The 17971-nt window shown below is 46.4% G+C and overlaps 1 protein-coding gene across 1 annotated transcript in view; it reads right to left on the reverse strand.

The window, feature by feature from the left end:
* The window catches only part of SYN3 (synapsin III), a 459720-nt gene that overhangs the window by 25418 nt on the left and 416331 nt on the right, over positions 1 to 17971 (reverse strand). The window contains 1 exon segment of the mRNA XM_047742754.1: positions 3107 to 3249. Within this exon segment, the coding sequence (XP_047598710.1) occupies positions 3107 to 3249 (143 nt within the window).

Consider the following 17971-nt stretch of genomic DNA (forward strand, 5'->3'; position numbering starts at 1 on the left):
CATGTCGGCAAGAGAAGGGAAGAACTGACTTGAGTCAGACAGATGCAAGGTTGAATCTTGGTTCCAGCATTTTCTGGCTGTATAACTATGGACACCATCTCTGAGTCCTTATTTTTTCCATTGGTAAAATGGGAATGATCTCCATCCTTATATATTACGTGGACTAAAAGAAATAGTCCTACAAAAGTCTTAGTCCAATTATTTATCAGTCAGTGGAGACAAGAAAAGAAGGCATCGCAATGCCAGAAGCAGCAGAAACACAAGCCAGATTGCTCTCCTGCCAAGAAAACAGTAATAGCGAGAGTTGCTATTCGATGGGCACGTTCTCTCTCTGAGACATGGGTCTAAGGGCTCCATGAACACTGGCACGTTCAGGCTCATAGAACCTAATGAGACAGATATTACCATTATTACCATTTCTACTGAGTGGCAGAAACCACCAATCTGTATCTGAGAAACTCCATGCTCTTAACCATGACACTTTACGGCAGAGCCCATCACAGCTGGGGGAAAAGACTCACTTGGCTGAAATGTGATGTAGCTGCTAGAATGTAGGACAGTATGTAGACTGTGCCAGAAGAGTTGACCTATATTGCAAATGCATGATGTCGACCTCCTTGCTGAAGAGGGTGGGGGTGGGTGGTAAGGTGTGGACCCAAATAATCTTGGATGAGAGTGGAGGGGAGCTGTACCTGAGCACCACCCTGAAGTGGGTAAAGCTCTTTCCCATGGGGCTCCACATTCATGGTTCTGCACTTGGACTGGGACTGAACTGAAGTAAATGGATGGCGGCTGGTGGGAACCAGGATTTTCCCTGTTAGAGTGGGAAGTTATAGATAAGCAATCTGGGAAGGCCGAAATGAATCATGTGGTACTAGAGGAAAGTCAGAGACAACAATATGAACCCTCTTTAGTTCTAGATAGAGCTGGAAATATATAGAAATAATTACAGATATGTGTGCACGCATGGGTTAAGGTACATCCATGAATTTCTGAGCTCCATCTGCTGAGGCCCGAGTCACAATGACCTCCCAGTAGCAACAGCACAGAGGCCTGAGTGCAGGGCAGGAAGTGGGCCAGAAAGGAATTTGAATGGGCAGAGAGGATGCTCTACACTGAGGTCTGACATGAACCCCCCTCCCTCGGACAGGGGCCAACCCAGGGTCCAGGAAAAGCCATAACTAATGACAAGCTGGAGCTGCCAGGGCACAAAGGCTCAGTATAAAGAATGCAACAATGAGCTAATCTTCAAGAAGAGAAACTGGGACAAGGTGTCGTCAATGTCAAGTGGAAACGTGAACAATGAGGAGAGGAGGGAAATGATATCATGACGGATGGTGGAGATCTCAGGAATGCACTGGATGCTGCACGGGAATGTTCCCCAACCCAGAGGGGGCAGGGAAGAGCCGACCTTATCACCCCGAGGGCATCTGAGAGCAGTGACAGGTCTGGCCTGGTTCATGGGTGCCAGTGAGTAATTGGCAATTTAGGGCAGAAGTCTTCCTTGAGAACTGGCTCTGTCCCTTTCCTGGGAATCTTTCCTTAGAGTAAGGCTAAAGAAAGTCTGCCTTTCAGCTTCAAGGAAAGGGTCTGCTTCTTCTCTGGCTCCCCAGGCAATGGCAGAGTGGAGTAGCTGCAGTGAAGACTGTGGGACCCACTAAGCCTAAAAGGGCCATCTGGCCCTTTATGGAAAAACTCTGCTGAGGCCCAGTCTAGGCAATCCAGGTAGTGCAGAAGCAACCTGAGATAATGCGCGAATAGATGTGTCTGGCTGTGGTCAATACAACTTTATTTACAGAAACAGGTGGGAGCTGGATTTTAGCTGGTGGGTAGTGGTTTGCTGACCCTGACCGAGAGCGAAAGCTCCAGAGTGCAAAAGCCTGCAGAGAGATTTCCAAAGGTCCCCAGCCTGCCCTGGCAGACCTCGGATGGGGAGCTGTGCACACGGCCAGGGCTCCAGGAACACTTGGCAACTGGGCTCTGATTAGCTCTCTGAGGTCTTGTCATTTCAAGGAGAACCAACAATAACATTCCAAAATGAGACACAGAGAGGCCTTGGAGCAGATAAGACCTCCCACCTTTTCAAGAAGTCTCATTCTCATGACCGCAGCAGCTTGAGCATGAGTCATCCTCTGCCAGAACCACCTCTGGGCTGAATGTGTGTTGGCTTTTCTGGCATTCATTCCCCTTCCCTTTGTCACAGCACCTCTACTCCCACTGGGGACTGACCCCGCCCAGATTGTGTATCATCTTGGTGGGACTCTCCATACTGGTCTTCTGCCCCTCTCTAACCGGTAAGCCTGTGATCCAAGTTGGATTAATCAGCACTGTTTCCACGGAATCACAACCTTGAGTGAAGCACTGAAAATGACTCAGGCAGATTCACTTTCCAATGGGGGTGCCATGAAAATTGTCTGTTGCTCAGGCCACGCAGATTCCTGCAGCTGCCTTGGATCGTAATACTTCTGAAATTGACAGTTGAGTGGTTTGTTTTGTTTTTAGGGTTTCTGATCATTCATGGCTTTCTAATAAATTCCCTTTCCAAACTCCATCAAAGTAGTCAGGTGTGGTTTCTGTTGCTTGCAGCTGGAGAAATCTGATGTCATCTCCTGATTGGTCTTACTAGTTCCAGGGAAACCCCTCTGCAGCCCATGGTCTCAGAGCCAGCTTTTTATAAATGCAGGTCAGATGATACCACTTCTCTGCTCAGAAAAAAATGGAATAGAACCCAAAGCCCTCAGCAAGGCATTCAAGGCCCTCCTTGACTTGTCCCCAAGTTTCTCTTTCAGTCTGGTCTCTTATGATATACATCTCATAGATACTTGAAGTCCCCCTCAAACATGCCAAGTAGCTTTCTTCTTCTGGGAGAAGCAGATCTCTTTGTGTAGACAGATTTCTACCCCATGATAAGGTTGAGAAAGCGTCAGGACTTAGCCATACTGACCAGAAAAGGGCAGTGAGTGGACATAAAGGGAGAATAATGAGGTGCTGAAGAGTCTCTATCCTGCGGTGGAGGAGACAGGGCTGGACCAGCATCTGTAATCTCTGTTCCTCCTATGTCCTCCTCCCTCCCTCCCAGCAACCCAGCCCCTGCCCAAAGACTCACATGTAAGCTTTGTAGTTGGATCCGATTTTCTGGATGCGGATGTCATACTTGGAGTCAATGAAGGCCTCAGTGGTGGCATAGGTTTTGGCCATAGCCACCATGCTGGTGATGTCCTGGTAGTCATGCTGGTTTTCTACTTTGATCTGTTTGGAAAGATCAGGGGGTGAGTGCCAGCCTGCCAGCATTCATGGAGCACCTACCCAATGCCAGGACCCAGTGTTTTGTGTATTTAGTGACTTTGAGAAAGTCACCTGCCTAGCAGGAGAGACAGACATAAGAAACAAGTTATTCCACTACATACCAGTAGATGAGGAAGGGAACATTCCATTGGAGTTGTCAAGAGAATCTTTACAGAACAGGTGAGCTCTGAACTGGGGTTGGAAGAATAAGTATAATTTTCAGCCAGGGCGTTTCTATGGAAGGTAGAGGGGACCGGCAAAGCAGAGGGCAGAGGAACCACACAGGGATGGGGAATATACAAGTGGTTCAGACTGGCTGATGGGGCTGGAGGATGATGGATGGCTGAGGTGGGTTGTCAGGGAACAGACCTTGGGGGACTTCAATTGCTTTAGTAAGGGACTAGAATTTTAGCCTGCGGGCTCTGGAAAACCACTGGAGGAAGTGGAGGAGTTTAAACAAGAAAGTAGCCTAATTTGTGTTTTAGAAAAATCCCTCGTGCACTGGGGATTATACGCAACTAATGAATCATTGAACACTACATCAAAAACTAATGATGTACTATATGTTGGCTAGCTGAATTAAAAAAAAATCCTACAAATATTTGCATGGTGGGTTGTAAGGTAGGTTGATGTGACACGGGGCTGGGGACAGTTGGAAAAAAAGGAGTATATATAAATGTGTGTGTGGTGTGTACGTGTTGGGTATGTGGATGTAGGTTATATGTATGTGCAGTTTGTGGGGGGACATGTGTGTGATGGGGAGTCCATGTGTGTGGCATAGGTGTGTTATATGTTATATATGTGGTGTGTTGTATGTGGTGCTTGTGTGTACAAGCAGTGCGTGTGTGCATGTGCACCTATGCATATGCAATGGGCAAGCCTGGTTGTGTTCAACCCAAGGCCTGGGAGAGAAACACACTGTTTACCAGGCTGAGGCCAAGAACATGAAGTGGTGCTTTGGGGTCAAGGAGAGGTCCCAGGAGAAGTTCCAAGGCCAAATGCAGGGGATGAGGCCAAAGTTCTGTGACCGTGACCTCAAGATAGAAAAGTTGACTGCCAGCTGCTGTGGCCCACTGGGAGTGCTGCCCCCTCCCCTTTACCCTCACCTGGATAGCAGAGGAGTCTGATGCTGGACCAGAGGTGGGCAGAGCCCAGATCCCCTGGAGCGGGGGGGGGGGGGGGGGGGGTTGTCCAGTGCCGAGGAGCTTGTTTGGGAGGCTGTATGGTCCTTACAGTCCCTCCTCGCCCTCTCCTGTCTCTCTCGGAGCCTCACCAGTGCCCTGACCACTCCATTCCTGCAGCAAGTTGTGTACGCCCAACCTCACAACTTCCAAAGAAGCTTCACATTTCTCTCATGGGACACAAAACAGGATTGTGAGGTGGGCAGTGTGGGCATTATTATGGTCATTTAACTGATGCAGAAACATATTTCTTGCCTTGTCCAAGGCCATAGGGCAGCTAAGCACAGAGCTGGGAAGGAAGCTCAGGACTCCAAGAGCACAGCTGTTCTCCAAACCATCTTCAGGGTATCTTACAAGTGCACACCTGCTGTTCCACCCTAACACATGGGAAACAATGATGGGGAGTGAGGCTTAGCACACCTTATCTCTTCTTGGCTCTCTCAGAGTTCCAGCCTCTCAGCGATGATGCTGAGTCCTACTTTGTGGAGCAAATAAAAGCGACCAAGCAAGAGTTCCCTATTTGCCATCCCTTTCCAAGCTCACCAGCTTTCCCGCTCCTTCTTCTAGATGGCGGTGTGCCTCCTCCCACTCATGGCTGAACTGCCCTTTGTTCTAGGTCTTCTAAAACTGACTGCTCACTGCCCCCTCCTCCTTCAGGAATAGGACCCTTAAGTTTTATCTGGGCATCTAGTCTCTCAGCTAAAGATGGCTTTTTCCAGTCTCCCTCCTAGATAGATGCAGCCAAGTCTCGGAATCTGGTCAGTGAACACAGGAGTGGATGCGCTATGAGCAACCTCAGGGTGGTGCCTTTACCGCAAAGGGAATCTTCCCAGTCAGTCTCTTTTCCCTCTTCCTTGGCTGGGATCTCAGACCACAGGATGGAAGCCACATGCTGAGGACAGCTGAGTAATAAGGTCAATGGAACCTGGATTCCTAACACCATGGAGTCCCAAATCTACCCTTGACTGTGCATGTCCAGACCCTTACATGAGAAAGAAATGGACTTTAATCTTAAGTCACTGTTATTTGGTTCTCATTAAACCATTCAAACTATATTTCAGCCTTGTATTTTTTGTCTTTTGCTCTCTGTTGATTCTTTATCTTTTGGGTCAACATGATCATGGGTCCTCCATTCTCCTCAAATTGTTCCTGCTTTTCAGTACCCCAGGTATTCCCTGCTCTCTCTCTATCTCCTCACTTTCCACTCATCCCCAAACCCACCATCTTTGGATGTCGCTCCCCACTACTCCACTGAAACTGATTTGGCAAAGGTCATCTGTCACCTCCTCACTGGCAAATCTGATAGTGTTCTTTTGCTCGGCATCCTGTTTGGCATTCCGTGACATCTGAAATTGCTGAGCTTTTTTGAAACTCGGTTTCTACACCACCGCTTTCTTCTGGTTCTCTTTTTTCCTGCCAACTTCTTCACTTTATCGCCTCCCCTTCCTCCAACTTCCCCTCTAATGATCAGAGCGTTTCATCTTCAGCCAACATTTAGGGTCTTGTGGAGAGAGTCACCACAATGAAAGAATGGGTGGTGGTGTGGGGGAAGCTTGCAAGGACAGCTTGTCTAATTCAGTTTTGTTCCTGGGTGGCTCAGAACTTCTTCCTAGACAGCATGGCATACATAGCCAGATGTCTTGGACACTTTGAGCTGCCCACAATGTCCATTCTCTTCTATGGTCATGAAGCACCCTGATCTGGGGGCACACGACCTCCCACAGAGTAAATATCACACTTCCCTATCTCCCGGGCCCTTGTGTGTGACCATGTGACCATGTTTTCGTCTTCTGCAAGCAGAAACGGAGTCCTAATTTCCAGGCTTACTATTAAAGGGAAGGGGGGGGAGGTTTGCTCTTCCTGCTAGTTGGAGTGTGGACCATCTTTGACATTGTGGCTGAGGAGCAACACCCCAGGTATGCATGATCAACAAGATGGAAGGAGCCTGGGCCCTTAAAACCAAGGAAGTTCCATGCGAGCCCTGGGCTGCTTTCACCCAGACCATTGTGTGTGAGAGAAAGTTCTGGCTTATTTAAGCCATCTTAGGTCTTTTGTTACACAGCTGAACTTTGTCCCAGTTATTACAGGAGCCCTAAGTAAATATTTGTTGAATGCATCACACATGCATTCGTCTCTTCACAGGAAAGACAAAAGAGAGCAAAGAGAGACAGTGTAAACATAGGGGTTTAATGAATTAATTAGTTAACTAATTAGTGGTCAGCCCAACATCTCCTTGTACACCTTTTCTGGGTGGTTTGGGGTTGCGGTGCTCACCCTACCCTCTCCTCGAGTGAGGATATAATCCTGGTTTCTTGTATACAGACTCTTCTGAAACCCCAGGACAAGCCCTGGCTTACGTCCCTGGCAATTTTAAGTTCTTTTCCTTACAGAGGGCTTTCAAACTGTGCATCTCTGGGCCCCGTAAAGCGTAGCTCCACTGATGTCTTCCTCCCATTAGATGGTCAGCTTCTCAAGGATAGACAATGAGTCTCCCCCACAAGTCATAACACAGGTGTCTGGCACAGATGCATCCAATGTGTTTGCTGGATTGAATTTAAGAAGACTGGATAAAGATCCACTCATAACATGGGAAGGGGCAGGGAAATGGGAGGAAGAATATGGGAGTTTGGGAAAAGGCAAAGAAAATACGTGTCCCCAAAACTGGTCTTTTCACAAGGTGAATTTTTCTGTAACTGCTTGGACTGGATTCTACCTTCTTGGAGGTTTCTTTCCATTGTGAGAACACGATCAAATAAGAAACTGTGGGGAAGTGGGCAGGGGGCCTGGGGCCAGGTGTGGTGGGTCCTGGAGGGGACTCTGGCATGGTCCTCAGGCAAAAGGATAGGCCGGGGTCAGGGGGCACTGAGGCCGGGCAGCCGCAGGGATGAAGTGGCTGCTGGCCTGGAGAGGGAGTCTTGGCACTCTGCTTTATTTACTAGCTGGAAAACCCTCCAAATGTTCACAGAGACAAGCTAAAAACAGGAAGCCCTAAATGAACTGTGATTTAAGATTACCCATTTGCTGCTCTGGGGACCTGCAGCCTGCAGTGGGGTCACCACAGACTCCCTGACTCTGAATTCTCCCTCCCGTGTCTCTGCCTCCCTCTCCCCTCCTCTCCCTTACCTGTCTCTTCTTTCCCTCTTTCTCTGCCATGCTTGTCTTCTCTCCCTGTACCCTACACTGTTCTACCTGCTCTTGTGTGTTTGCGTGCATGGGTATGGTTCGTCCTGAGGGGGAGCCTGGTGGGGGACATGGAGACGGAGAGGGCAGAAAGGGAGAGAAGCAGGAGAGAGGGGTCAGGGTACAGTTCTGAATCTCCTTAATGGGAGTCACCTCAGAGGTCTCCTATTCCAGCCTGAGATGGGGGAGTCCTCTTCTTCTTCGGTAGATTGTCTGCATTTGCTTAAACACCTCTGAGAACAGGGGGCTCACTACTGGGCAAGGAAGTTAATTTCCCCTTGGGGAGCTTCTGTCGTACATTATGCCCAGAATGAATGAATGGTCCCAGTTATTGATCACGAAAGGGAATTCTCAGCCCTCAGCCTTGTGTCTACTCTTCACATCCTTGAGGAGAGTCAGCCAGGTATGCCTAAGTCATTCTCTTCTTTAACCCACTCTAACACGAGCAGGTTCCAGACCCTCTACTACCTTGAAATGCTCTCATTTGACAATCTCCTAAACTATGTGGTGTCCGGAATCATACCCAACTCCAGATGTGGTTTCACCAGCTGAGACTGGAGAAAACTGTCACCTCCCTCTACATGTAATACATCTGGCAGATGTACATCAGTCAGACTCCTGCCCCAGAGCCTTTGCACTTGCCATTCGTTGCCTGCATGGCCTGCTCCCTCACTTCATTCAGGTCTCTGCTCAGAGCAGTCTTCCCTGACCCGTAGCTGTGCCACAACTCCTCCCACCCAGCACTCCTTATCCACTGTACCCCGCTTAATTTTTTCTCCATGGCACTCCCCCCATCCCACTTCACACCATTATCTATTTATTTGTTTGTCATCTCTCTTCCTTACCATTTCTATTAGAATGGAGGCTCTGCAAGACCGCTGTGGGATTTCAAGCACTGAAAACAGCATTCAAGGAGCAACGAGCAACCGACAGATTTGGTTAATGATTGAATAAATATAGCTAAGTGTTGCCAGGTATGTACTGAGTGCCCATTATATTCAGGTAATTACTGACAGTTTTTCCAGATACTATGCTGGAGCCTGGGGATGCAATAGGGAAAAAGAGATTTATGATTTTAATCCAAATGGAGCTTTGGGCCTATTCATTACTTGCTCCTATTAACTCGGCTTAATACAATGGTAGTTTTCTAAGATCCATATAGAGCTCGCTTGAAGCTAATATTTTCAGGTCATTTGGAAACACAAGATCCTGATAATTCACATCTCTCCGTGCGTGGACCTGAATTGCGTCCCCCCCCCCCCAGTCCCAGAGCAGGACTTTACATTTCCCCCTGTAAATTTAAAACTCTCATGTTTCATCTGTCCCTTCACCTTTCAATATTGACTCTGTCATCTAACTTGTTAACTACCCCTCTCAGCTCTATGTCAATCATGATATTGGTGCCCCCCGTGCTATACCTAATTCCAGCTGTTTGACCTGATTTAAGTCACTTCTCTTAGGTTTTCTTATCTGTTACATGAGATAACAACTGCCTTGTAGGATTATTATGATCTTAAAGAAGATTTATGTATTTATGTATTATGTATGTATGTATTTTAGAGGGAGAGAGAGCATGTGCACAAGTGAGTGGTGGGGAGGGTAGAGGGGGACGAAGAGAGAGAATCTCAATCAGACTGTCTGCTGAGCATGGAGCCCGACCGTGGGGCTCAGTCTCACCACCCCGGATATCATGACCTGAACCAAAATCAAGAGTTGGATGCTTAACTGACTGAGCACACCAGGCACCCCAGGTTACTATGATTTTTAAATGAAATTATAATGAATGTCAAAGTATCTACTTAGCGTGGTGTCTGGCACCCAGTAAGTACTCAGTAAAAGCTGGTTCTCTTTAATTAAATAATCGTTGTGATTCTTTGTTGACACTGAACCACCAATAAACACTTTTTATACAGTTATTACATAATTGTTTATCCTGTAGCTACAATATCTACCTCCTGTATAATCACCCAAATTGATGAAGAGTTCTTTTTAGATCAATTGCAGCTCATTAATGCAGAAGGAGTAAGATAACGAGGACATCATCCTTCTTGCAACTACCTCCTTCATCATAATGGGTCTAGGCAACAGTGATCAATGCAAGACCTCTGGAAAGGCTGATGAGAACTTCCAAATGTGCGGACCAGGCAGACAGGACCTGAATTCACAGGTCGTCTTTTTATTTTTAAAGATTGTTATTATTTGAGAGAGAGAATGAGAGAGAGCATGAGAGAAGAGAAGGTCAGGGGGAGAAGCAGACTTCCCATGGAGCTGGGAACCTGATGCGGGACTCGATCCTGGGACTCTGGGATCATGACCTGAGCTGAAGGCAGTCGCTTAACCAAAATGAGCCACCCAGGCACCCATCACAGGTCAGTCTTAAATCCCAAAAGACAGGCAGACATGACTATGTCTACAGATGTGCAAGGAAAACATCCACTACCAACTGGAAAGTATTGCCAAAACCCAGAACCTGAGTCACAGCAAGTCTCTATATTCAACCACCAGTTTATACGATGTACAGGCAGTAAGAGAACACATTCATCTGTAATCAGCTATATTCAGACTGTAGAAAATTCTACAGGGAAATGACCTTTTCCCCCTTCTAACAAATAAGTGACCACACCAACCATGCCCAGCCAAACCTCAGGAAAAGGAACTCTTGTAGATCAAAAGAGACTCACATTATACCAACCATGTCCGGGTGTGAAGGGCCTTGTTTGGATACAATGAGAATGAACCAATTAACAGGAGACTATGGAACACTGAATAGGTATTAGATGATATTAAAGACTTACTATTAATTTTTTTGTATCCTACTGGTATTTGTCTGTGTTAAAGGAAAGAAAAGGAGACCTTATGTATTTCAAATACATACTGAAATATTTATAGGTGAAATTATGTGATATCTGAGATTGATTTAAAATAATCTGGTGATCCATAGAGACAGAAAGGAGATGAGGGGTTGCCAGGAGCTGAGGTGAACGGAGAATGGGGGATGACTTCTGCTGGGTGTGGGATGATAAACATATCTTGGAATTATGTAATGGTGCTGGCTTCACCTTGCGAATATGCTTCAAAGTTACTGAACTGTACACTTTAGAAGGATGAATTTCATAAAATGAGAATAATATTTTAACTTAAAAAAATGAAAAAGTATCCAACGGCTTTTGAGAGGAAGTATGGAGGAGTATGTAGAACAAAACTGACCATCAGTGAATAATAGTTGAAGTTGGGTGATTGGTAGTTGGGGATACACCTTACTGTTCTTTTCTTCTTTTGTGTATATTTGAAAATTTCCATAATAAAGTGTTAAAAAAAAAAGCAGGGCTAAAAGAGAAAGACAAATAAGAGTGAGAATGTAAAACTGTTCTTCAAATGAGGTTAAAAGCCCATTTGGTAATATCTGATTAGGGGTGTGACCCCATTTGGTTGTGTTCATTGCAGGAACCTTTGGTTAGTAACATAATTCAGTCTCCCTAAGAGGAAATGCAACCAGGTGCCTAAGAGAATTACAATCATTCATCCTCTTTTTTTTTTTTAAGAGAGAGAGAGAGAGAAAGACAGAGAGAGAGAGTACACGGGCATGATGAAGAAGAGGGGCAGAGGGATGGGAAGAGAGAGAGAATCTTGAGTAAACTCCCTGATGAGCATGGAGCCTGATGCAGGGCTCAATCTCACAACACTGAGATCACGACTAGAGCTAAAATCAAGAGTCAGACACTTAACCAACTGAGACACTCAGGTGCCCCACAACCATTCTTGGAATTAAAATCCATGTGACATCTCCTGGGCTCCTCTTATAGAGGACACTGATGTGTAACAAATGCCAACAATGCTTTCTGATGTTTGATGTTACTTATAATACCACTTAGTGTGAGCTCATGTGCTTGTGTTATCTCTTTTTTTCTTTTTAAGATTTTATTTATTCATTTGACAGACAGAGAGAGAGCACAAGCAGGAGGAGCAGCAGGCAGAGGGAGAGGGAGAAGCAGACTCCCCACTGAGCAGGGAGCCCGACAGGGGACTTGATCCCAGGACCCTGGCATCACGACCTGAATCAAAGGCAGATGCTTAACTGACTGAGCTACCTAGGCTCCCCTCGTGTCATCTCATTAAGATTAAGCAGGTGATTTTGCAGATGACCAATAAATGCAATCCAGTGATCACTTTGATCTATTTGTTATAGTTTACTTTTTATTTGAGCAATGAATATATACACACAGAGCAAAAAAAGGTCAAAAATATAAAAAATAAATCTGGAAAAAATAAGTATTTTTTACTTTAAACCCCAAGCCCCCTGGTGAAAAGATTTCTTTGTACTCTCTGGAAATAGTCTATGACTATATTGTAAGAAGATATAAATGAGTCTCTTCTTGTCTGTGATGGTTTAATTTTATGTGTCAAATTGGCTGGACCATGGTGCTCAGGTGTTTGGTTAAGTAGTGTTCTGGATGTTTCTGTGAGGGGTTTTGGTTGAGATTTACATTGAAATCACTGGACTTTTCAGTTAAGCAGATTGCCCTCCATAATCTGAGTGGGCCTCATCGAATCAGTGCAAGGCCTGAATAGACCAAAATTCAGTGTCTTCAGCCTACCAGCCTACTCTGCAGATTTTGGACTTGCCTGACCCCCAATAATCCTGTGAACCAAGTCCTTAAAATAAATCTCTTTATCTCACTCTATTCACTTCCTATCACTTCTGTTTCTTTGGACAACTGTGACAAGTGCACAGTTTTGGTGACAGTTGATGCAAGAAGACAAAGGTATCACCTTCCAAAGTAAGTTGTGACAGAGACCACTGTGGCCAAGAACAGATACACCCACACTGATATAAATAACAAGGTTGGCAGGCTGGAGATTCAAGATTCTGAGTTGATGATTTCTTTGGAAAAAGCTGTGCCAGCCACTAGTCCTCTTGCTACATCTGGTAAGAGCATCAGTGGGACAAGACTGATGGGTGTTTGAGCAGCAAGGGAGGGCTGGTGTGCTGGGGCTGATGCGTTCCTAGGATACTACAGCTCAGCACACCAGATTTTGGTCTCTCCAGGCTAAGAATGTGAGTGCTTCCTGTAAACTGCAGTGGTCTATGTGGGAGAGACACCAGCCTTGAGCCATTTAAAATCCCGGACAGAGGGAGCCATGGCTGAAGGGCTACCCACCTGGTCCAAGCCACCATCATACCTCTTTGGACCACTGCAACCATCTTCTTTTAAAATTTCTCATGCCTGGGGCGCCTGGGTGGCTCAGTGGGTTAAGCCTCTGCCTTCGGCTCAGGTCATGATCTCAGGGTCCTGGGATCAAGCCCTGCATCGGGCTTTCTGCTCAGCAGGGAGCCTGCTTCCTCTGCCTGCCTCTCTGCCTACTTGTGATCTTTGTCTGTCAAATAAATAAATAAAATCTTAAAAAAAATTTCTCATGCCCAAGCCAAACCTCAGACTGATTTCCTTAGCATCTCTGGGGGTGTGGGCCAAGGCATCAGTATCTTTAGAAGCTCCCCCAGGCAGCTGTGTACAACCTAGGTCACAAAGCATGACCTTGTGTGATCTGGGTCCTTCTTACCTCTCTTTCACACTAAGCCAAATGTGTCTCTGCCTCACTGCTTCTAGAGTTCTTATTCCCTCTGCTTGGAACAGTTTTGCCGAATGCCTTCCCATGGCCCACTTCTTCAAGTCTCAGCCCAGATGACCCCTTAGTGGAGGCTTTTCCAACTACCTGATATAAAGTAGCTAACTTCCTTGACTACTCTGGGAAGTCTCTACTGAATTGCCCTAGTTTATTATTATTACTTCTTTTCCCACCATCTTTGACCATCTGAAATTACTTACTGGCTAATGTACTTACTGTCTCTCTCCTCCACAAAAATGTAAGCCATCAAGACTGGGGGCCTTCTGCATCTTGCTGGAGAGACAACATAATAGTGTTATAGAATGTAAGCTCAAATCCCAGCTCTGTCACCTATGGGCTGTGTGACCTTGGGGGGAAGTTACTGTGTCTCACTTTCCCTAACAAAAAAATGTTGGGTTCTTGGTAATGTAAAGTAGCCACTCCACATCAAATGTGGATAACTTGCTGGATTACTATTGCACATCACTAGATTGTTGTCGAGCATTAAATAAGATAATACGTGTAAAGAGTCTGGAAGGAGGCTTGGCTCATCACAAGCACTCGGTAAATGTTAACTGTTATGATTATTGTTATCATAACAATAATAGATCCTGAACACCCTGAATTGTGCTTTGCACACAGCAGGGACTCAATAAATATTCGCTGAAAGAGTGAACAAAGGACCCAGTTGTGGTAACAGCTGAGTGCAGAGAGTCTAGGCAGGAGGGAAAAAGCAGGTGCAATGGCCCTGAGGCTCAAGGTACCTACAGAAAAGAGACTCACGAAAACAGATAATTGAGCTTAACACCTTTTCATGGAAGCTGAGGGCGAGTACGTTTTCATGCTTGAACAAGGGCAACCCGATCTCCTTATACAAATGAACACAGAGAATGGGGCCAAGATCCTTCCCAGAAAATGGCCTGGAACCCACCCGATACAGAGATCCATGAGTGATGGAAGTCCACTGCTGTATTTCAATAGTCTAGGAAACATTTCAGGCAAGTGTGACCAGCGGCTCACCCCGGCCGCATCTATCTCCGTCAAGTTCCCACAGAAAGCCCAGTGTGGAGCACACTCCCTCCTGGCGCGATGGCCCAGACAAAATTGTTTTTTCCAAACAAAGATAACGAATTGCATGAGGCAATTTACCGAACCAGGTTATTTACGAATAAGCTAAAAACTGGGAGGACAGCTACCAACAATAATAACTGTAGCTTCAGAGCACTTGCTCTGTGGTCTTTCTGGCAGGGATCAGCTTGCCGGGCCAGCTGGAGGGTCAGGCCACTCCTCGCCTGAGACATTAAACCATTCCCCCAGCCCACAAATGGAGACTTGTTTCTCTGTTTTTATAACAGGAAGGCACGTATCCAGCTCATTCCAGAGTCGTATTCGCTCATTAAGAAACTAGTTAGATGGGGTGAAGAGCGATGGGCTACATCTCTATTTTCCCTCCCAATAATTTTTTTACCAGTCTTTCAGCTCCAAGCCTCTCAAGGCAGGACTAAGTCTAGGTTCTATGGGAATGTCGTTAATGTCAAGCCGTGCTTACAGCGTAGCTTGGAATTCACTCCGGAGGTCGGTATCGAAATTCTGTAAGAGGTAAGTGGGAGTTGCTCTAACTGAGTGGAGAAGTTCCCAGACTTTCTTGGGTTCATGGCTTCCATCTTAGGAATTATTTCACAGCATTTCTAGGCCAAAAGAAATATCGAGCAGTTTCATCTACAGAGCACTTAGACCGAAACAGCTTACCAAGTACTTATGTCCTAACAACTTGGTAACTGGAAAAAAAATACGCATCATGTTTTTATTTCCTTTCAAATAAATACAATTACTTACTAATGTGATATTTGTGCAGAATCAGATTGGACACCATCACCCTCATTTCCTGTTCCACACTGATTTTCATGGGGTACTTGCTTAATTTTTAGCTCACCAGCACCAAAACCACAGCTTTGCAAAGATGTGACATCATTGAACGGAACATGTCGTAATGTGATGTTGAAACTGTGAACTACCTCGTTTAACCATTTGCATGGTGTCTGACAGAAGCCTAGAATTGCCATTCCCTTGAAAATTCAGAATATACCATGCCGCTCCCAGGGCAGCCCGACGCAGGGGTTGGGAACCAAGGGCCTAATGTTACTTCTGGCATTCTCCCCGGCAGAAAAGAACACACGTCCCTCGTGCAATCACCCTGGCATAAAGCCTGCCTGCTTCTCATGGAAACCGAGGTCTGAGAAAGCCACAGGAGCGGAGATCTCCAATGAACCAATCTACACTTCAAACCAGGCCACGCTTTAGGAAAATTAAAAGGATATTACACTTTTTTTTTTTTAAAGGTTTTACTTACTTGACAGAGATCACAAGTAGGCAGAGAGGCAGAGGGGGAATCAGGCTCCCTGCTGAGCAGAGAGCCCAATGCGGGGCTTGATCCCAGGACGCTGGGATCATGACCTGAGCCAAATGCAGAGCCTTAACCCACTGAGCCACCCAGGCGCCCTGGATATTACACTTTTTAAGATAGGGTAGTGGTTCGAAAGGACCATGTGATTAGTGCAAAGGTGGTTTAGAGTTAGCTCAGTATTTCAGACTCCTTAGGGGCACGTGGGTGGCTCAGTCGGTTAAGTGTCTGCCTTCAGCTCGGGTCATGATCCCAGAGTCCTGGGATCAAGTTCCACATCAGGCTCCTTGTTCAGGAGGGAGTCTGCTTCTCCCTCTCCTTCTGCCTGCTGCTCCTGCCTCTTGTACTCTTTCTTTGACAAATATATATATATATATATATATATATATATATATATATATACTTAAAGGAGAATCCTTAAACATACCTGAAATAAAATAAAATATCATCCACGGGCTGCATGAAACAGATGGTTAAGGCCCAGTTGCCATCACGGAGGAGCTCACAGCCCATGGAATAGACAGATTTGGGGATAGACTGTTCAAGAGGGGCTGCCCTCTGCAGGCAGCAGAGGGACCCTGAGGCCTGCAGGGTGAGTGGGGCAGAGAAGGGTTCCCAGATAAGGGGATGGTGTCCACCCAACTCCCACTGTAATGATCTTGGGGGGAAAGGATGAGTTTAAAAATTCAAAGTTCTGCCTTCTTTGGGAAATGGCGCAATCACAATTCACAGATTGTTACTGACCCTCACTGATCTCAATATTTTCACACATTTTTTTCAAGAGTTCTGATCTGTTTTTTTAAGGAGCACAAACTCTGCCAGGAACGGTACTACATAGGTTACGTGTAGTATCTCATTTAAGCAGGAAAAACAGCCTTACGGGCTTCTGGCCATGGCGTAGCCTCATTGGCCCTGTCTCTGTAAACCACTAGAAGACCAGAAAGGCTTTACAAGGCAAGTGTCTGAGGCAGTGGGAGCAGGCCCTGCAGGGCCGCGAGCTGTCAGGGAAGGGAAATTCAGAAGGTGTGCCCCGTGTTCACCTGGACCCTTTCCGGGCCACTTCTGTCACTCTGTGCTGGCCTGTGACCTCCGACAGGGTCTCCTGCACTTTCTAAACGTTTCCTGCCTTGGGGCTTTTGCATAAGCTCTTCTCTCTCCCCGGAAGGTTCTTCCCTCCTATGGCTCACACGGCTGGCTCACTGCCATTCTTCTCGTGCTTGTCTTAACGGCACTGCCTCGAGTTTCTCTGATAGTTCCACCATGTGGTTTTCTTTCTTTCCTTTTTATAATTGGGTATTATCTGCTCATTTATATACTTTCTGCCTCTCCTATTAGCTCGTGACTTCTATACTGAGTGCCTAACACAGCTCCTGGCAGGCAGTAGGTGCTCAATAAGGAGCTCTTGAATGAAAGAAGGAAGGGGATGCCTTCCCCTGGTGGCTCAGTCAGCTAAGCAATTAAGCAGTTAAGAGTCTGACTCTTCATTTTGGCTCAGGTCATGATGTCAGGGTCCTGGGATCAAGCTTTGCATGGGGCTCCACACTCAGTCCAGAGTTTGCTTGTCCCTCTCCTCCCCAACCCGCCCATGAGTACCCTCTCTTTTTCTCTCTCTCAAATAAATAAATAAAAATAAAATCTTAAAAAAAAAGAAGGAAGAAAGGACACATCGGATTGTCCCCTCCCCTTCCTGGGGGGCAGTGGGGGAATGGGGAGTTAAGAGGAAAATGGAGAGATAGAGGAGTCCCCCTCTTCTTTTACAAAAGTTACTGAAACATGTTTCTGAAGAATTTGGGTCTTGAAGACAACACATGTCCACTGTGTATCTTCCCAGTAACCTTGAGAGGGAGATGCTGTCCTCCTCTTTTCACAGATGAAGTTCAGAGAAGTGAACAATTTGTCCAAGATCCCCCAGCCAGTCAGGGGAGGGATGGAGATTCGCATCCAGGCCTGGTGAGTTCAGAGCCCTGTGATCTGTTCATGACACTGCCCTGCCCTGTTTGATGGCAAAGGATCCAAGTGACTTTTCTCTTTTCCTACATTTTCCTTTCCCTCCTTATCCTCAACTGGCTCTTTTTCAAGCTCTACTGACAGATGCACTTGGGCTGGCCAAGTGCAATTGCTGAGAGCACAATGGGGCAGGTGCCCAGGCTCTTCCTGGAAGGATCGAGGGAGGCAAGCTCTACCAGCCAAACTCCACAGCCAAGGTATCCCCCAGCTGGAGTCACGGTCCTGATGAGTCAACCTAAAGGCCCCTTGGCCAAGGCAGCCCATGCCAGGGGACCCCCATGTGGCTGAGGCTCAGGACTGAGTCACAGGGCAG

The sequence above is a fragment of the Lutra lutra genome, chromosome 8, assembly GCF_902655055.1.
Source record: "Lutra lutra chromosome 8, mLutLut1.2, whole genome shotgun sequence".
Taxonomy (NCBI): domain Eukaryota; kingdom Metazoa; phylum Chordata; class Mammalia; order Carnivora; family Mustelidae; genus Lutra; species Lutra lutra.